The sequence below is a fragment of the Haliotis rufescens genome, unplaced genomic scaffold (assembly GCF_023055435.1).
Source record: "Haliotis rufescens isolate VD_foot unplaced genomic scaffold, xgHalRufe1.0.p SCAF_1, whole genome shotgun sequence".
Lineage (NCBI taxonomy): Eukaryota > Metazoa > Mollusca > Gastropoda > Lepetellida > Haliotidae > Haliotis > Haliotis rufescens.
The window spans coordinates 79,096,233-79,118,491 of NW_025963779.1; the positions used below are offsets into that span (position 1 = coordinate 79,096,233).

The 22,259-nt window shown below is 40.4% G+C and overlaps 2 protein-coding genes across 5 annotated transcripts in view; both read right to left on the reverse strand.

Annotated features, from left to right (window-relative positions):
* LOC124143790 (transmembrane protein 241-like) overlaps positions 1-944 on the reverse strand; it is a 49,511-nt gene extending 48,567 nt beyond the window's left edge. Inside the window, exons 1-2 of one of the 2 annotated variants that reach the window (XM_046512891.2) lie at positions 810-944; positions 317-741 (exon numbers count right to left, since the gene is read on the reverse strand). In XM_046512891.2, coding sequence (XP_046368847.2) covers positions 317-719 — 403 coding nt within the window. In that variant the 5' untranslated portion in view covers positions 720-741; positions 810-944. The remainder of the gene's footprint in view (positions 1-316; positions 742-809) is intronic. The other variant, XM_046512893.2, reaches the window with a different exon arrangement.
* Positions 1-22,259, reverse strand: part of LOC124143788 — a 30,496-nt gene that overhangs the window by 1,987 nt on the left and 6,250 nt on the right. The window contains exons 1-5 of one of the 3 annotated variants that reach the window (XR_007222747.1): positions 14,657-14,753; positions 13,931-14,350; positions 12,337-13,261; positions 11,370-11,587; positions 9,775-10,505 (exon numbers count right to left, since the gene is read on the reverse strand). Coding sequence is in view for 2 of the 3 variants with exons in the window: in XM_048401616.1 (XP_048257573.1) it covers positions 10,424-10,505; positions 11,370-11,587; positions 12,337-13,261; positions 13,931-14,328 (1,623 nt within the window). In the remaining variant the exon portion in view is untranslated. Of the gene's footprint in view, positions 1-8,890; positions 10,506-11,369; positions 11,588-12,336; positions 13,262-13,930; positions 14,351-14,656; positions 14,754-22,259 lie in introns of those variants that run through there. The other 2 variants (XM_048401616.1, XM_048401617.1) reach the window with 2 other exon arrangements.

Here is a 22,259-nt window from a genome sequence, read left to right on the forward strand (position 1 = left end):
GTTTCGTAAAAAATAACATTATGGCTTAGAAAGATATATGGGTTTTTTTTATAGCTGTAGCTATAAAAAACAGATTTCGATAGAACCCCCCCCCCCCCGAATATCAAACGGTCAGTATCAAATCATTCACCAGCAGTAATGATACAACCGGTGGCACCCGTCGCAAACACATGCAAAGCGAAGTCAACAAACATAATTTACCTGAACAAACTTATTTTAATATTTTAAATGCCACTTAAAGAAGTTATTTTTATAATTCGTTTTCTTTGTTAAAACGGTCTCACGTGATTACATAGAATTAGTAACGTTTTCTTACCTGCGCCTAACAACGGTATAGCCAACGTTGCAATATCCAAGTTTTCAACAGTTTTGAAGATGTCTTTGTACAGATATTTCATTCCCTTCATCCATTCATCACCGTCCATGCGTTCGAGAAATGCAAACAGAACATATTTAAATGGCATTCCAAGAAACGCCGGATACACAGTCCATAAGTCATTAGACAAACGACATTGACTGAGTTTATTTCTCAAACGTTCAAAGTCTTTGGACTTCTGGATCAGTGCTTTGGTCACTGAACTCTCAACAAGAAAGTCTTGGTTTTCGCCCGTCACCACGGCGGTAGCGTGAGCCAGGGTTATGTCCCCGTGAAGAAAGGTAACACGTAACCCAGAGGGATAATGAAGTGATTCCACACACCCTATTTTTGAACTGGTCATACTTCCTCTTGAAAAGATTGTTCTGAAGGAAAGATATTTATTAGTAAGCTTGTCCAAACATAATTCAGTTGGTGAGCGGTGAACACTTACCTCACAAAGCTGTACTTGGACCAGGCGTGATCACTGAGTGGTATTGATCGTCCTGATTACAAACCGAAAATAGGAGGGTTACGATTCGCCAAGTCATAACATAGCAGGTCATGTTAACAATCATGTCATTGTGTGGTGTGCAGTTGATAAACGCGATGACAGATAATTACGGACATACGTGTAGAACGCATGTAGACCATCATATTTTGTTTCATGAATTGTTTATTTCGGTTGGTTCTGACAACATTATAATTATATATAAGTAGGACAGTAGTTTACATTGATTGTGTCAAGAGATGAATAAACAGTCTGTTTGGGTACATGTGCTACGATGAAAGAGTCTACCTATCCTGCATTCCATTTATCTAATCAGACAATTAAACAAATATATTTCACACATGACAATTTTATCTGATTCTTTTTGTAAAATCATTGAATGAATTTTGGGACACAATGCAGTCAGAATCATTGAGAGTGTATTTTGATCTTCTGCAGCCAGCGAGTAGAAATCCTCCACCTTTAATACGGTACAATTTTGTGGTCAAACTAAACGGTCTATGTAAAGTCATTGTGTTACAAGGTCATGCTATTCAAATTGTCAGGAGTATTTACCTATCCACTATACCCGTGAAGATCCGGGGTAGAAAAGGTCTTCAGCAAACCAAGCGTGTCGTAAAAGGAGACTATGTTTGTCGTAGGAGGCGACTAACAGGATCGGATTGTCAGGCTCGCTGACTCGGTTGATGCATGTCATCGATCCCAATTGCGTGGATCGATGCTCATAATAATAATAATCACTGGATTGTCTGGTTCAGACTCGATAATATACAGACCACTGTCATATAGCTGGAATATTGCTGAGTGCGGCGTTAAACAACAAACAAACAAACAAACCTATCCACTGATGTCAAGTTTTCTGTCAGTACTTAACACTGATGGCTGGTTATTCAGATGTACTGGTTACATTAAGCGGTGTTTGGGTAACGAAAGGTGATCTATGTTTTCTCGTTTTTGTTATCTACGAGATTTACGATTATGACAGATTCCACGTGTTTTATTATATATATGGCAGATATTGTTATTACGGGTGAATATGAAACATGTGATATATGGAGAGTTAAAACACTACCGCAATACTATTTAAGTACAATTGGATAAAATGTCAAGCATCATGTGAAAATCATCTTAAAAGGGTTATAAATGTTATTCACCTTGTAGTCGTATCCACTCAATTTATCATAAAGTGTGCAAAGATCAGAGAAAATTAATACTAGTATACATAAAGGGAGGTAATTCATAGATTGTACTGTGTAGGCAATGTGTCAGATGCGTGGTGGAAGGGGGATAATTTGTGAGTTCCATTGTGTAACATATATGCTGTTAGTAGCTAGTAATCATTATATTTCAGGGCACAATTACGCAACCCCCCCATCCCAGGGAACAATTACGCAACCCCCCATCCCCAGAGAACAATTACGCAGCCCTCACTCCCTGGGAACAATTACGCCCCCCCGGTAACAATTACGCACCCTTTATTCAGTATCATATTTGGCAATTAATCCAATAAATACAAAGTATACACTTAGGTATACACAAAGGTTAAAATATGACAACACTTTACTTGCTTCTGTGTTCCGAGAAACCTTACAGTATGTTACCACTAGACATTACTCATTAACTATATGAAGCTGCATCAATGCATTAACTTTAGATTGCAGAGAAATATGTTTGAATGTGTGGATAAATCGTGAATAACTCTTATGGCATAGTGTTACATATTAAAAATGTTTCATATAGACTGTCACTACACAATACAATCAGAACATAGTATTTTATTTGTATCCCATGACCCAAAACAGTTTGACATACTCGAGTGTAACATATATATTCATTCATTCGTAAAACAGTAAAAGAGAACACTTCATTCACGTTATTTTTTATAAATATTAAGTTTAAATATTCTATGATCTTCAACGATTTAAGACAATAGATTTGTTTTCTAAAAGACAAATGTAAACTTCCATCAGGTCTAACCGTTGAAACGTTCATGCTAAATTTATTAAGTGCTAGCACGTGCTGGATCCCACACTTTGAGCCAACTATTACCACTCCTACGCGACGAATTACCCTTTGACAATTAGAACAGTTGGGAGCAGTAATCTATTCATTTTAACGGTAAACTGAGACAGTCCCCGTAAGTATGATTCATGCACGACTGATTTGCTAATTTAAAGGCAGATAAGGACAATAGTGAATTATTACCATTCAAACATAAATATATAACGCCAACGCCACAGAGAATAACCGGTCCTGATTATCCCCCGTAACAAATTCCATTGGGGGTAATAGACAAAATAGAGGTGAAAATTATATAATGGATCACTGAAAATCAGTGATGACAACAGGCCACAAAATTGTGAAGTGCACAAACATATCTTGTAGCCTGGTCCTCTTAAAGTTAAGATATAAAACGAAAATAGAAAAGAAAGACTCTGGCAAATGCTTTAGAAACGACGGGTGCATGTAAGATTACTGGTACACAGGATACACCTGATCCCCGATTACAAGACTGCACATTTGTTGCAGTGTGCAAAAGGCGTGACTGCTTGTGTTCTCCTCCACGTGGACATTGTATTGCTATTATGTGGTTACATTACACGACGCTGTTCCGCTTGTAAGGAGCTTGAAGTGCAGAGATTCAAGAGATTGCAAAATATCGGTTGCCATGCCGGCGGGTATACAGCACTCTAGCGGGGTACATGGAAATGTACCAAAATGTCATTTACCAATGAAGGTAACATATTTTACATGTGAGGTAGGATATATGGATATGTTTGATTGACTAAATGTTTGTTGTTTAACGCCGCACCCAGCAATATTCCAGCTTTATGACGGCGGTCCGTAAATAACCGAGTCTGGACCCGACAATCCAGTGATTGACATCATGAGCATCGATCCACGCAATTGGTATACGATGACATGCTTCAACCAAGTCAGCGAGCCTGACCACCCGATCCAGTTAGTCGTCTCTTACGTCAAGCATAGTCGTCTTTTACGGCAAGCATGGGTTGCGTGTCGGATATGTTTGAAGGTGTATCACAGTATGTAAAGGTGTATCAAGGTATACGATGAGGTGAGGTGAAATGGGGTTTAACGTCGCGTCCAAGATTATTGCACTTATATAGCGACGTGCATGCACATGTGTGTGTGGCTGCTTGTACTAGTCCGGACTGATGCCGATTTATAGTGCTAGCACACTGATATACCATGCCGCAGTTTAACATGAATACCCAACTCAGACACAGTATACTGACTCCGAGCCGACCAGTCCTTGTTTTAGTCCCTTTATGCCGAGCGCCAGACAGGGTAACAAGAAGTACCATCTTTGAACGTCGTTTGGTATGACGCGGGCGGGGATCGAACCCCGGACCTTCCGCTCTCCGGGCGGACGCTCTACCTAGTGGTACCACAGCGTTCTCAACGTATACGGCGGTAAATTGAGGAGTGTGAAGGCTTCTGAAGGTGCGAGGAGGATATGAACAGTTTTACACTGTAATTTATTCGTATGTCACCTTCTTTGCAGATGTCAGCAGCAAAGTGGTCGTGTCAGTGATCATAACAATAGTTGTCGTTGGGTTTATTGTTGTGTTTGGGACTTTAAACTGGTAGGTGGATATAACACTATTCATACTATTAAAGGATGATTTGTTTTCCCCTGTATATTGTCTCCTAGGAATGATTCATTTTTATTGATTAGAGGTTGTTGTATTTGTGACGTTTTCGTTTTCTATTCCGTGTATGTTTTACGTACAACGATACACACCGTAAATTGAATGTTTACATTGTGTTCAAACCTCCGGAAGCGCTTAAGGGACATGGATAGGAGAAACAATAATAATATATTGTGCATACGAGACACTAAAGTGTGCGCACGATGGCGTATATATTGCATACGAAATACTATACCGTGCACACGAAATGAATTGACATCATCGAGAAAGTGCATTATATCGTGCGCATGAAATATGTTACCTTGCACACGCTATAATGAAGCGTGCGCGCGCAATACTAATACTGAACTAGTTGTTATGATAAAACATTGGTGACAAATGTTTATGTTATTATTTTCAATAACATAACATTTGCACAAATTTATATGAAGTGCAGTTACTTTTTTACCGTTAATCCACATTCATGTTTTCAGGTTCGTTTTTCATTATTTATAACACAGTGACTGCCTAATTACTTTGGCTATTCATATATAAAGTAGTGCTGTAAAGGTTTATACCTCATGGAAGAAAAACAAATGAAACAGGCTTCCTACTGTTCGGTTTTGTTCCTAATATCGAGAAGGAAATAAAGGCGTATTTTATCAGATCTGACATCTTCCATGTGTCCCAATTGTATTCTCGAGAGTGAATGCGGTGGTATTTGCAGTGCACACTCTAGTGTCCTGGTATCATGCTTTCAATAAATCGGTTGCATATCTCGTGCGCAAGATAGTTATGTTTATCATATAATGGGTAGGTTTCTCGTCAGGATAAAGCCAACGGATCAAAACGATATCCGTTGGGGTCATATGCGGATAGAGATGCAAATATCAAAGGTCAAGTATGGACTACTTTCAGTGTTTATAAACAAACATGGCGTCGCCCTTGTCATTCGGCAATCGAGTCAGAGTTAACCATCGGGAATCTGGATAAACTACAGAGATAATTGCTATCATTATCAAAATAACATTCCAATATACTTAAAATCAGTGTCTTTGGAGATATAAATTTCGAAACAATTTTGCGAGGGCAGTAGGCCTAGCCAAGCGGGATCATATCTGTGCTTGTAGACCTCTGCGGCTTGAAATTTTTTCAACAAACTGACATAGTTGGATTTGGCCGAAATATGTTCGATTGCCGAATGACAAGGATTTTGTCTGGAGATTGGATATTTTTTCACTGCAAAACCAGATATATTTTTAATTAATACTATCAGCTTGAATGGTTTTTTTTGCAGAAAAACATAAATTTTGATTTTTGTGGCAGATAATTTTTTTTTTAACAGCTAGAAGCATAAATGTTTCTTCAAAGATTTGTGAGGAAATTTATTTTTCCATAAAATTCCTTGACATGTCTTCAGTGTTTATTGTTGTTGCTAAAAGCACCCTCGTAATATATTTACTTACTTAGATATATTTCGGAAGTATTCTGAGAACTTTGTAAGTAACTATGTGTGCATGTGTGTGTTTCAGGTGCGTTTTACCACCAAAGCGAAAAACAGAACGAGAAGTACAAGTCATTTTTATGGTTCCACGAGAAGAATTCCCCCAAGACAGTACCGACATTTACCATGGAAACGAAAGTAACGAAACGGCGACGATGACATCGATGCTTGGATCAGATGAGGGTGATGACCAAGAGAGGACGTATTTATATATTCCGCCATATATTCGCTCCACCACCAACCACAGGTTACAGTTAGAAAGGGAGAATGAACACCATTATGAATCTTTAGACAGCATCCACGAAGGTCGTCGAAATATCATCATGCATGATGAACATGAACGGCTGTCCGCGCACCTAGCACAGCGTTATATGGATGATAGAGGTCATTCGTCGTATGTTTAATTGTAAGGCTACGCTGGGTGACAGGGTGAAAACTACACTGTGAGGTGAGGTGAAATGGCCGTCCAAGATTATTGCACTTATATAGCGACGTGCATGCACGTGTGTGTGTATGTGTGTGTGTGTGTGTGTGCGTGCGTGCGTGCGTGCGTGCGTACGTGTGAGCGTGGCTGCTTGTACTAGTCTGTTCCAGCAGTGTATGCACAGTGTATTATACACTGCTATAGTGGCCCATCTATATGCCCTGCTTTCTTCAGCCTGTGATGCACCGTGTATTATACACTTCTATAGTGGCCCATCTATATGCCCTGCTTTCTTCAGCCTTTGATGCACCGTGTATTATACACTTCTATAGTGGCCCACCTATATGCCCTGCTTTCTTCAGCCTTTGATGTACAGTGTATTATACACTTCTATAGAGGCCCATCTATATGCCCTGCTTTCTTCAGCCTTTGATGCACCGTGTATTATACACTTCTAAAGTGGCCCATCTATATGCCCTGTTTTCTTCAGCCTGTGATGCACCGTGTATTATACACTTCTATAGTGGCCCACCTATATGCCCTGCTTTCTTCAGCCTTTGATGTACAGTGTATTATACACTTCTATAGAGGCCCATCTATATGCCCTGCTTTCTTCAGCCTTTGATGCACCGTGTATTATACACTTCTAAAGTGGCCCATCTATATGCCCTGTTTTCTTCAGCCTGTGATGCACCGTGTATTATACACTTCTATAGTGGCCCATCTATATGCCCTGCTTTCTTCAGCCTGTGATGCACCGTGTATTATACACTTCTATAGTGGCCCATCTATATGCCCTGCTTTCTTCAGCCTGTGATGCACCGTGTATTATACACTTCTATAGTGGCCCATCTATACGCCCTGCTTTCTTCAGCCTGTGATTCACCGTGTATTATACACTTCTATAGTGGCCCACCTATATGCCCTGCTTTCTTCAGCCTGTGATGTACAGTGTATTATACACTTCTATAGTGGCCCATCTATATGTCCTGCTTTCTTCAGCATGTGATGCACCGTGTATTATACACTTCTATAGTGGCCCATCTATATGCCCTGCTTTCTTCAGCCTGTGATGCACCGTGTATTATACACTTCTAAGTGGCCCATCTATACGCCCTGCTTTCTTCAGCCTGTGATTCACCGTGTATTATACACTTCTATAGTGGCCCACCTATATGCCCTGCTTTCTTCAGCCTGTGATGTACAGTGTATTATACACTTCTATAGTGGCCCATCTATATGTCCTGCTTTCTTCAGCATGTGATGCACCGTGTATTATACACTTCTATAGTGGCCCATCTATATGCCCTGCTTTCTTCAGCCTTTGATGCACCGTGTATTATACACTTCTATAGTGGCCCATCTATATGCCCTGCTTTCTTTAGCCTGTCATGCACCGTGTATTATACACTTCTATAGTGGCCCATCTATATGTCCTGCTTTCTTCAGCTTGTGATGCACCGTGTATTATACACTTCTATAGTGGCCCACCTATATGCCCTGCTTTCTTCAGCCTGTGATGTACAGTGTATTATACACTTCTATAGTGGCCCATCTATATGTCCTGCTTTCTTCAGCATGTGATGCACCGTGTATTATACACTTCTATAGTGGCCCATCTATATGCTCTGCTTTCTTCAGCCTGTGATGCACCGTGTATTATACACTTCTATAGTGGCCCACCTATATGCCCTGCTTTCTTCAGCCTGTGATGTACAGTGTATTATACACTTCTATAGTGGCCTATCTATATGTCCTGCTTTCTTCAGCATGTGATGCACAGTGCATTATACACTGCTAAACTGGCCCACCTATATGCCCTGCTTTCTTCAGCCTTTGATGTACCGTGTATTATACACTGCTATAGTGGACAACCTATATGCCCTGCTTTCTTCAGCCTGTGATGTACAGTGCATTATACACTGCTAAACTGGCCCACCTATATTCCCTTCTTTCTTCAGCCTGTGATGTACATTGTATTATACACTGCTAAAGTGGCCCACCTTTATTCCCTTCTTTCTTCAGCCTTTGATGTACCGTGTATTATACACTGCTATAGTGGACAACCTATATGCCCTGCTTTCTTCAGCCTGTGATGTACAGTGCATTATACACTGCTAATGTGGCCCACCTTTATTCCCTTCTTTCTTCAGCCTGTGATGCACAGTGTATTATACACTTCTATAGCGGCCCACCTATATGCCCTACTTTCTCCAGATTGTAATGTAACTGAGAAGATTACTTTGTAACCCATACAACAGCGATACACTAAACGACGTACATGTACTGCAAAGTAAACGTAGATTTCACAGTATTGAAGCGAATAATGTAACGAGATAATTTGTAGATAAATGTGTCTATAACGAAGTGTTTAGTATATGGATATATTGTAGCTCACACCCAATATGTTGTTGTCGGGATCGAAATAAAGATATTCAACTCCTTTTCCATGAAGTGTAGTGATTTATTTCTTAAGACGGACATATTTGTGTTTATTTGCGAAATGATCCGAGAAATGTCTCTTAAAGGATTAGTGGACATTGGTGTCCCATTTGTCTAAGGCCTTGCAAATCGCTTTACGGAGTTGCGTCCCCTAGGTGTGTCAGAAACCCTTGTTCGTGGGTTCGAATCCCGGTTCGCCTTGAATGGGTTTCTAGGTTTGTCATTCATGGGCATCATCGAAATGGTAAACGACCAGTGAGTAAGTTAGGTTTAACGACGCTTTTAGCAATATTCCAGCAATATCACACATTGTATCCATATCGGGAATCGAACCCGGGTTTTCAGCGTGACGAGCGAACGCTTTAACCACCAGACCCGATCGCCCCGGTAAACGACTAAGACCTTCATAACTATTGGTCTTCCGCCATCGTCAAGCCGACACGATGATTTTTGCTGATAAAAACTGGAACCTTTCATCATACCTACTTCTTTTAGAGGAATTGTAAATAGGTCAGAGTATTTTCAATGATTCCGAGTTGACTAGAACATGTCTTAACCATGACATAAACAAGTACATTAACAAGAAATAGAGTTGAAGGCAAGAAATACCAATCCACTATACTGACATAAAAGAACGTATGAGAGTATTAGGCATAATGTGAAAACACACACACACACATTTGTTAAAGAATAATATTAAATGTCCCATTTGCCCTTTACAAACGCACTACTGTAAATGAATAATGAGTAGGTAATAGCAGTTACAACAGAAAAAGGAAGTTGTCAAATGTGCGCAGTGTTGGCTTTCTAGAATTCAATATAGTCAGAGGCATTACTTGAGCCTGTCTGGTTAGGAGACTAATACGATTGTGGTCATCGCACAACCTCAGTGCATGGTTGATATGTGCACAAAGTGTCATTAAATCGCAAGGAAAACAGCTTGAATTTCGGAAATATGAATGGGTACGACACACGTAAAACGTTTCCCTAACCCTATGCATATTAAAGCTACTAATAATTTTTTTTATTAAAATAGCTATCCATGGAAATATGTATATATGATGACAACGTAAACTATTAAGAAGTGTTTGCAGCACAATGATGACCATCACTCAGCGTACCTGATACATATTGACTAAATAGATACTTACGAATACTGATTTTACGAAACGAGTGACAGAATTCTTGTATGTCCCGAGCGAGAACGAAGGTAATACATGTATTCTTTCACAATTTTCGTAAAATCCGTATGAGACATAGGCGAGTGTTATAATTTCTTTATTACCCATTATTTCTTACTCCTTCTCAGCCTCCCTTCAGAAAATAAAATGCACAGACCACGACCAGATAATTAGCCTGATTATCCACTGGCGTTGTCGTTTCATATTTACTGTGTCAGATGAATAATATATCAGTAAATAGTATCGACAGAGCTATAACAAATTCGTCTATTTTGAAAACGAATCAAAGTGCTTCTTGGCTGCTGAGGTGACACCAGGTCCATAAACATCAACCTTGATCTGTTCCCCAGCGTCTAGACATTGTCTGCTGTGACACCCTTGCTGGCAAGCTCGTCACGAACTCGAGTCAGGTATGTGGGATCTGGATAGCCAAATCTGAAACAAAGTACAGGTGAAACCTTTTCGACTCTTTATCAATTATCAACAGTGAGTGAGTGAGTTAAGTGTAACGTCACATCAGCAATATTTCAGTCCTATCGTGATGAGACAAATTTCGACATTAAAAATACATGTATAAAATTCTGTCGTCGAAGGACAGCATAATAAGTAGAACATCAGAGTTATAGGTAAAACTTCTAGGATACAACCACGAACAATCTCGGTTATCCAATAGAATCTACAAATTATAAAAAAAGTTTTTAATTATATACAAAACATATCAATAAAATTTATCGATCAATTGAATTTCCTTTAAAAAACAAGAATTAAATGAGAATTTATGTTAAAAGGATCCTTGATGGATGAAACATTGAAATACTTATGCCTTGTGATGGAAAATCAATACAAAAAGTATCAATAACAAGTAAAAACCAGGTGTAAAACAATAAGAGCAAGGACCGCAACCTGATTGGTTCAAAAAGCATTGTTGAATGCTGATCAAAGACCTGACATTTTCTGACCCGTTCATGTCCTGGAAACATGATTATCATGTTTATGTTATTGAAAAGTGTGAGTATTTTTTTAACAGAAAAAAACATCGTCCTTGTCGAATTTTTACATATTGTTTGTTTGTTGTTTAACGCCGCACTCAGCAATATACCATCTCTATGACGGCGGTCTATAATTAATCGAGTCTGGACAAGTTTAATATTGGAATATCTAGGATTCAAATACTCAGTATCACTCACAAATCTGAAAATATGATTATGGAAAGCGTTATTTCGATTATATTTCTATATCAGAAATTATTAGTATTGCTTAATCTAAAAATAGATCAATGACATGCAGAGCATTAACTACCTTGTCGGCCCACCATCCTTGTTTGTTTTATGATGAATGTCGTTCCATGTAACGACATTTTCCCGACCGGTTGTTGTAGAACGTCCGACGGTAAAGGTCAACTTCCTGTCAAAAGCGATCCTGAGAAGTCTTAGAATGTCCTTTCCTTCCGGGCAGGCTGGGAGGTATGCCCGTCGTGTGATTCCCTTGAATGCCACACCAGGGTCAGGTTGTCCTGTCTGGATAGCAAAATGTGTAACATGCCCTTTCACCATCTATGTTTGCTTATCACTACACATATATGAATTAATTTTTTGTTTGTTTGTATGATTGTTGTTTAACTCCGCAATATTCAAGCTATATTACGAAAGCCGGTAAATAATCGAGTTTGGACCAGACAATCCAGTGATTGTCACCATGAGCATCGATGTACACAAATGGTATACGATGACATGCATCAACCAGTCAGCGAGACTCCGTGATAGAGCTATAATACAGTAAACTACGGTTATAACGAACACGCTTATAACGAACTGACCGATATAACGAACTTACTTGTTAGCCCCGGCAGTGTTTTGCATATATGCTGTATATATGCTTAAAACGAACTACGGTTATTACGAACTAAAATTGGATGGTCCCTTTGAGTTCGTTATAACTGTAGTTTACTGTATTGCAAAAGCGGAGGAAAACCATACTTTCTAACCCGATCCCGTTAGTCGCCTCTTACGGCGAGCATGGTGTCGCTGTAGACTAATTCTAACCCGGGTCTTCACGAGATTCATTATAGTAATTACAGTAATTATTACTTTGTTATGTGACATAAACATGAAGGATACGCGGTCAATGAAATGAACCCACTTATGAATATATTTGCAAGGTTTAAACGTAAACTAAATTGAAGCATGACGCTGCATATCTACTAATTCTAAACTGATGTGGGATATATAGGGATGTAATTCGTCCATGGAACTGAGAGTAGATTTACCGTTTGTATACCACTCGGGATGTCATAGTTGATTTGGATGCTCCCCCAGTCTTCATAGCCGGAAAGGGGAGTGCTGTTGTAGACAACTTTCATCGTCCCGTCTGGCTGGTTACCTTTGATAACCCCATACACCATGTTGCATGTGGGGCAAACAGGCTTGTGCTCTCTGAAACTGCGATCTATGCACGATTTACAGAAGATGTGATAACATTTGTCCAGTTGTTTCAGATCAATGATGACCCCCAAACATATTGCACAAGTTAACATATTCTCGGAGTCACTGATACTTCGACTGTCATCCTCTGTGGTGCTGCTAGGGACAGTGTCAGCATCACTACTTGCTTGCATCTCGGTGACCCTCATTTCTTCATCAGTAGTGTTCTCCCAGACAGAATTGTCTTCTTGGAAATTTCGGAACATTCCCTCCCTGTAACTTGCTTTTCTTGCAGAATGACCTTGGTTACCATACTGACCATAACTTCGCGGCCGGTGATCCCGTTTGGTTGAATTACGGCGCTTGGTTTCGGCTTCTAATGACTCTGCTATGGCCCTGTCGATGTTTTCACGTTCCCTTAAACTCAGGCTCTCGTTTTTGTTCATCGAGGAAGCTTTGGGGTGGCCTTGCTTTTTCGACTGGGATACCGTTATATCTCGGTCATGCCTTGTACTGTTTCTTCGCGGCCTCTCATAAATTCTGTCTGGAGGGGCAACCTCGAATGTATCCTTAACAGCTGATACGAAACGGGACAAATTGCCTTTGGTTGACTCTTTATGCAATTCATACTTCCACTGTGTAGCCATTTTGTCTGCTCTATCAAAACTTGATGCAACGAAAATGATTTCCCTGCGCTTGCTTGGTTTGTATTTAACAGAGGATCTTGCGGCTGCAATTATCGCCGAGTCTTCCCTTTTGACCACACCTGAGAAAATGTAGGTGCTTTGAAGTTACTTTGAATTAAAAGGAGACAACTGTCCAACCACGTGCATTTATCTGTACTATAAAGTGTTTGTATGTTTAACGTCGCACTCAGCAATATTCCAGCTATTTGACGGCGGTCTGTAAATATTCCAGTCTGGATCCAGTGATTGACATTATGAGCATCGATCCATGCAATTGGGATACGATGACATGCATCAACCAAGTCAGCGAGCCCTGACCCCCCGATCCCGTTAGTCGCCTCCTACGACAAGCATAATCGCCTTTTATGGCAAGTATAGGTTGCTGAAGACCTGTCTACCCCGGATCCTATCGGGTATACTATTATGGGATAAATATGCGTCGTACTGTTGGGAAAAGAGAAAATGCCTGACACAAAAGTTGCACTTTTGTAATGTGCGTTACTTAAAAGAACATCCAGGCTCCTAGTTTTAAATAGCTAGAAAAAATATAGATATCCCCCGAACCGAAAATCAAATGGTCGGCCTCAAAGCCTGTTTGAAGCAGTACGATTCACTAGCAAACAGTGATGATATCACTGGTGGCACCCGTAGCAAACAGCGAAGTCAACAAACATGGTTTACCTGAACAAAATTATTCTAATAATTCATTTTCTCTGTTTAAACGGTCTCACGTGATTACGTAGTATTGGTAATGCCTAACAACGGTATAGCCAACGTCGCAATATCGAAGTCTTCAACAGTTTTGAAGATGTCTTTGTACAGATATTTCATACCCTTCATCCATTCATCACCGTCCATGCGTTCGAGAAATGCAAACAGAACATATTTAAATGGCATTCCAAGAAACGCCGGATATACAGTCCATAAGTCATTAGATAAACAACGTTGACTGAGTTTATTTCTCAAATGTTCAAAGTCTTTGGACTTCTGGATTAGTGCTTTGGTCACTGAACTCTCAACACGAAAGTCTTGGTTTTCGCCCGTCACCACGGCGGTAGCGCGAGCCAGGGTTATGTCCCCGTGAAGAAAGGTAACACGTAATCCAGAGGGATAACGAAGTGATTCCACACACCCTATTTTTGAACTGGTCATCCTTCCTCTTGAAAAGATTGTTCTGAAGGAAAGAAACAAATATTTGACTCAAGTGTGGTAATTTTTCACACCACCTTAAACATAACACAATAGTACAGTCTGTAAAGCACCCAGCGAGGAGCGGTAGTCAGTTTGCCTGCCTATTGCTGGCTTTTAGTATCACCCATAGGGCGACTTATTTGATCAGCCTGGTGCCATGTTGTCATCGTGTACATTCTAAACATTCTCTTTGAAATATGTTTATATTTATTGTAGTGATCAGCGGTGAAAGATATTTATTAGTAAGCTTGTCCAAACATAATTCAGTTGGTGAGCGGTGAACACTTACCTCACAAAGCTGTACTTGGACGTGGCGTCAACACTGAGTGGTATTGATCGTCCTGATTACAAACCGAAAATAGGAGGGTTACGATTCGCCAAGTCATAACATAGCAGGTCACACTGACATGATTGTTAACATGTCATTGTGAGGTGTGCAGTTGATAAACGCGATGACAGATAATTACGGGCATACGTGTAGAACGCATGTAAACCGTCAAATTTTGTTTCATGAATTGTTTATTTCGGTTGGTTCTGACAACATTATAAGTAGGAGAGTAGTTTACATTGATTGTGTCAAGAGATGAATAAACAATCTGTTTGGGTACATGTGCTACGATGAAAGAGTCTACCTATCCTGCATTCCATTTATCTAATCAGACAATTAAACAAATATATTTCACACATGACAATTTTATCTGATTCTTTTTGTAAAATCATTGAATGAATTTTGGGACTCAATGCAGTCAGAATCGCTGAGGGTGTATTTTGATCTTCTGCAGCCAGCGAGTAGAAATCCTCCACCTTTAATACGGTACAATTGTGTGGTCGAACTAAACGGTCTGTGTAAAGTCATTGTGTTACAAGGTCATGCTATTCAAATTGTCAGGAGTGTTTACCTATCCACTATACCCGTGAAGATCCGGGGTAGAATAGGTCTTCAGCAAACCAAGTGTGTCGTAAAAGGAGACTATGTTTGTCGTAGGAGGCGACTAACGGGATCGGATTGTCAGGCTCGCTGACTCGGTTGATGCATGTCATCGATCCCAAGTGCGTGGATCGATGCTCATAATAATAATCACTGGATTGTCTGGTTCAGACTCGATAATATACAGACCACCGCCATACAGCTCGAATATTGATGAGTGCGGCGTTAAACCACAAACAAACAAACAAACCTATCCACTGATGTCAAGTTTTCTGTCAGTACTTAACACTGATGGCTGGTTATTCAGATGTACTGGTTACATTAAGCGGTGTTTGGGTAACGAAAGGTGATGTATGTTTTCTCGTTTTTGTTATCTACGAGATTTACGATTATGACAGATTCCACGTGTTTTATTATATATATGGCAGATATTGTTATTACGGGTGAATATGAAACATGTGATATATGGAGAGTTAAAACACTACCGCAATACTATTTAAGTACAATTGGATAAAATGTCAAGCATCATGTGAAAATCATCTTAAAAGGGTTATAAATGTTATTCACCTTGTAGTCGTATCCACTCAATTTATCATAAAGTGTGCAAAGATCAGAGAAATTAATACTAGTATACATAAAGGGAGGTAATTCATAGATTGTACTGTGTAGGCAATGTGTCAGATGCGTGGTGGAAGGGGGATAATTTGTGAGTTCCATTGTGTAACATATATGCTGTTAGTAGCTAGTAATCATTATATTTCAGGGCACAATTACGCAACCCCCCCATCCCAGGGAACAATTACGCAACCCCCCATCCCCAGAGAACAATTACGCAGCCCTCACTCCCTGGGAACAATTACGCATCCCCCCCCCCCCCATTCCCCCCCCCCCCCCCCCCCCCCCCCCCCCCCCCACACACACACACACACTCCCAGGGAACAATTACGCACCCACCCCCAACCCCCCACCCACCCCCCTCCTAGGGAACAATTACGCAACCTCCGCTCCCAGGGAACAATTACGCAACCTCCGCTCCCAGGAAACAATTACGCAACCTCCTCTCCCAGGGAACAATTACGCAAGCTCCACTCCCAGGGAACAATTACGCAAGCTCCACTCCCAGGGAACAATTACGCAACCTCCCACTCCCAGGGAACAATTACGCAACCCCCACTCCCAGGGAACAGTTACGCAACCCCCACTCCCAGGGAACAATTACGCAACCCCCCACTCCCAGGTAAAAATTACGCCACCCCCACTCCCAGGGAACAATTACGGGGGGGGGGGGGGGGGGGGGGGGGGGGGGGGTTGCATGGTGTTTGCATGTCAGAAAGTTCCCTTTCGCCGAGAAACTTAAATTCCATATCTTAGGTATGGAATCCTAGATGGGACACTGCGACAACGCGACAAATTTCCTTTTAGTTTTCTACAATTAGGCAATTGGTCAACCGACTACGTACAAAACAGCTAAAACAGCTAGGTTTAGAGGAGAATCAGACTTGAATAGCGGGTCATCACATTCAGCTAACCTTGTCCGAGGGAGGTAATAACTACAGAATGTTCCATATTCAGGCGATATGAATAGGTTGAGTGGATGGAGCGTGATAGGCTGTTTATAACGACATATTCCTCTGCTTCGTTGTTTCTAAATCAGAGGGTTTGATGACTATAAGTTCGAATTTACTAGTCGCCTCTGTCGTGATTGTTGGTCTGTCAGCCCAGTACTATTGTCAGGAATCCGACAGTAAAGATAGCACGGAATATGTTCACTTCATCCTCCCCTTGAGACTACCATAATATCCAACCCTCTGTGGTATACCATCATACCATAATGCAGACCCTTTATTCAGTATCATATTTGGCAATTAATCAAATAAATACAAAGTATACACTTAGGTATACACAAAGGTTAAAATATGACAACACTTTACTTGCTTCTGTGTTCCGAGAAACCTTACAGTATGTTACCACTAGACATTACTCATTAACTATATGAAGCTGCATCAATGCATTAACTTTAGATTGCAGAGAAATATGTTTGAATGTGTGAATAAATCGTGAATTACTCTTATGGCATAGTGTTACATATTAAAAATGTTTCATATAGACTGTCACTACACAATACAATCAGAACATAGTATTTTATTTGTATCCCATAACCCAAAACAGTTTGACATACTCGAGTGTAACATATATATTCATTCATTCGTAAAACAGTAAAAGAGAACACTTCATTCACGTTATTTTTTATAAATGTTAAGTTTAAATATTCTATGATCTTCAACGATTTAAGACAATAGATTTGTTGTCTAAAAGACAAATGTAAACTTCCATCAGGTCTAACCGTTGAAACGTTCATGCTAAATTTATTAAGTGCTAGCACGTGCTGGATCCCACACTTTGAGCCAACTATTACCACTCCTACGCGACGAATTACCCTTTGACAATTAGAACAGTTGGGAGCAGTAATCTATTCATTTTAACGGTAAACTGAGACAGTCCCCGTAAGTATGATTCATGCACGACTGATTTGCTAATTTAAAGGCAGATAAGGACAATAGTAAATTATTACCATTCAAACATAAATATATAACGCCAACGCCACAGAGAATAACCGGTCCTGATTATCCCCCGTAACAAATTCCATTAGGGGTAATAGACAAAATAGAGGTGAAAATTATATAATGGATCACTGAAAATCAGTGATGACAACAGGCCACAAAATTGCGAAGTGCACAAACATATCTTGTAGCCTGGTCCTCTTAAAGTTAAGATATAAAACGAAAATAGAAAAGAAAGACTCTGGCAAATGCTTTAGAAACGAAGGGTGCATGTAAGATTACTGGTACACAGGATACACCTGATCCCCGATTACAAGACTGCACATTTGTTGCAGTGTGCAAAAGGCGTGACTGCTTGTGTTCTCCTCCACGTGGACATTGTATTGCTATTATGTGGTTACATTACACGACGCTGTTCCGCTTGTAAGGAGCTTGAAGTGCAGAGATTCAAGAGATTGCAAAATATCGGTTGCCATGCCGGCGGGTATACAGCACTCTAGCGGGGTACATGGAGATGTACCAAAATGTCATTTACCAATGAAGGTAACATATTTTACATGTGAGGTAGGATATATGGATATGTTTGATTGACTAAATGTTTGTTGTTTAACGCCGCACCCAGCAATATTCCAGCTTTATGACGGCGGTCCGTAAATAACCGAGTCTGGACCCGACAATCCAGTGATTGACATCATGAGCATCGATCCACGCAATTGGTATACGATGGCATGCTTCAACCAAGTCAGCGAGCCTGACCACCCGATCCAGTTAGTCGTCTCTTACGTCAAGCATAGTCGTCTTTTACGGCAAGCATGGGTTGCGTGTCGGATATGTTTGAAGGTGTATCACAGTATGTAAAGGTGTATCAAGGTATACGATGAGGTGAGGTGAAATGGGGTTTAACGTCGCGTCCAAGATTATTGCACTTATATAGCGACGTGCATGCACATGTGTGTGTGGCTGCTTGTACTAGTCCGGACTGATGCCGATTTATAGTGCTAGCACACTGAGATACCATGCCGCAGTTTAACATGAATACCCAACTCAGACACAGTATACTGACTCCGAGCCGACCAGTCCTTGTTTTAGTCCCTTTATGCCGAGCGCCAGACAGGGTAACAAGAAGTACCATCTTTTAACGTCGTTTGGTATGACGCGGCCGGGGATCGAACCCCGGACCTTCCGCTCTCCGGGCGGACGCTCTACCTAGCGGTACCACAGCGTTCTCAACGTATACGGCGGTAAATTGAGGAGTGTGAAGGCTTCTGAAGGTGCGAGGAGGATATGAACAGTTTTACACTGTAATTTATTCGTATGTCATCTTCTTTGCAGATGTCAGCAGCAAAGTGGTCGTGTCGGTGATCATAACAATAGTTGTCGTTGGGTTTATTGTTGTGTTTGGGACTTTAAACTGGTAGGTGGATATAACACTATTCATACTATTAAAGGATGATTTGTTTTCCCCTGTATATTGTCTCCTAGGAATGATTCATTTTTATTGATTAGAGGTTGTTGTATTTGTGACGTTTTCGTTTTCTATTCCGTGTATGTTTTACGTACAACGATACACACCGTAAATTGAATGTTTACATTGTGTTCAAACCTCCGGAAGCGCTTAAGGGACATGGATAGGAGAAACAATAATAATATATTGTGCATACGAGACACTAAAGTGTGCGCACGATGGCGTATATATTGCATACGAAATACTATACCGTGCACACGAAATGAATTGACATCATCGAGAAAGTGCATTATATCGTGCGCATGAAATATGTTACCTTGCACACGCTATAATGAAGCGTGCGCGCGCAATACTAATACTGAACTAGTTGTTATGATAAAACATTGATGACAAATGTTTATGTTATTTTTTTCAATAACATAACATTTGCACAAATTTATATGAAGTGCAGTTACTTTTTTACCGTTAATCCACATTCATGTTTTCAGGTTCGTTTTTCATTATTTATAACACAGTGACTGCCTAATTACTTTGGCTATTCATATATAAAGTAGTGCTGTAAAGGTTTATACCTCATGGAAGAAAAACAAATGAAACAGGCTTCCTACTGTTCGGTTTTGTTCCTAATATCGAGAAGGAAATAAAGGCGTATTTTATCAGATCTGACATCTTCCATGTGTCCCAATTGTATTCTCGAGAGTGAATGCGGTGGTATTTGCAGTGCACACTCTAGTGTCCTGGTATCATGCTTTCAATAAATCGGTTGCATATCTCGTGCGCAAGATAGTTATGTTTATCATATAATGGGTAGGTTTCTCGTCAGGATAAAGCCAACGGATAAAAACGATATCCGTTGGGGTCATATGCGGATAGAGATGCAAATATCAAAGGTCAAGTATGGACTACTTTCAGTGTTTATAAACAAACATGGCGTCGCCCTTGTCATTCGGCAATCGAGTCAGAGTTAACCATCGGGAATCTGGATAAACTACAGAGATAATTGCTATCATTATCAAAATAACATTCCAATATACTTAAAATCAGTGTCTAACTGTGACGTAGCTAAGGCATTTTATAAGTTTTGGCAACTTTGGAGATATAAATTTCGAAACAATTTTGCGAGGGCAGTAGGCCTAGCCAAGCGGGATCATATCTGTGCTTGTAGACCTCTGCGGCTTGAAATTTTTTCAACAAACTGACATTGTTGGATTTGGCCGAAATATGTTCGATTGCCGAATGACAAGGATTTTGTCTGGAGATTGGATATTTTTTCACTGCAAAACCAGATATATTATTAATTAATACTATGAGCTTGAATGGGTTTTTTTTGCAGAAAAACATAAATTTTGATTTTTGTGGCAGATAATTTCTTTTTTTAACAGCTAGAAGCATAAATGTTTCTTCAAAGATTTGTGAGGAAATTTATTTTTCCATAAAATTCCTTGACGTGTCTTCAGTGTTTATTGTTGTTGCTAAAAGCACCCTCGTAATATATTTACTTACTTATATATATTTCGGAAGTATTCTGAGAACTTTGTAAGTAACTATGTGTGCATGTGTGTGTTTCAGGTGCGTTTTACCACCAAAGCGAAAAACAGAACGAGAAGTACAAGTCATTTTTATGGTTCCACGAGAAGAATTTCCCCAAGACAGTACCGACATTTACCATGGAAACGAAAGTAACGAAACGGCGACGATGACATCGATGCTTGGATCAGATGAGGATGATGACCAAGAGAGGACGTATTTATATATTCCGCCATATATTCGCTCCACCACCAACCACAGGTTACAGTTAGAAAGGGAGAATGAACACCATTATGAATCTTTAGACAGCATCCACGAAGGTCGTCGAAATATCATCATGCATGATGAACACGAACGGCTGCCCGCGCACCTAGCACAGCGTTATATGGATGATAGAGGTCATTCGTCGTATGTTTAATTGTAAGGCTACGCTGGGTGACTGGGTGAAAACTACACTGTGAGGTGAGGTGAAATGGCCGTCCAAGATTATTGCACTTATATAGCGACGTTCATGCACGTGTGTGTGTATGTGTGTGTGTGTGTGCGTGCGTGCGTGCGTGCGTGCGTGCGTGCGTGCGTGCGTTCGTGTGGGCGTGGCTGCTTGTACTAGTCTGTTCCAGCAGTGTATGCACAGTGTATTATACACTTCTATAGTGGACCACCTATATGCCCTGCTTTCTTCAGCCTGTGATGTACAGTGCATTATACACTGCTAAGCTGGCCCACCTATATGCCCTGCTTTCTTCAGCCTGTGATGCACAGTGTATTATACACTGCTAAGCTGGCCCACCTATATGCCCTGCTTTCTTCAGCCTGTGATGCACAGTGCATTATACACTGCTAAACTGGCCCACCTATATTCCCATCTTTCTTCAGCCTGTGATGCACAGTGCATTATACACTTCTATAGTTGCCCATCTATATGTCCTGCTTTCTTCACCCTGTGATGCACAGTGTATTATACACTGCTAAAGTGGCCCACCTATATTCCCTTCTTTCTTCAGCCTGTGATGCACAGTGTATTATACACTGCTTAAGTGGCCCACCTTTATTCCCTTCTTTCTTCAGCCTGTGATGCACCGTGTATTATACACTTCTATAGTGGCCCACCTATATGTCCTGTTTTCTTCAGCCTGTGATGCACAGTGCATTAAACACTGCTATAGTGGCCCAACTATATGCCCTACTTTCTCCAGATTGTAATGTAACTGAGAAGATTACTTTGTAACCCATACAACAGCGATACACTAAACGACGTACATGTACTGCAAAGTAAAAGTAGATTTCACAGTATTGAAGCGAATAATGTAACGAGATAATTTGTAGATAAATGTGTCTATAACGAAGTGTTTAGTAAATGGATATATTGTAGCTCACACCCAATATGTTGTTGTCGGGGTCGAAATAAAGA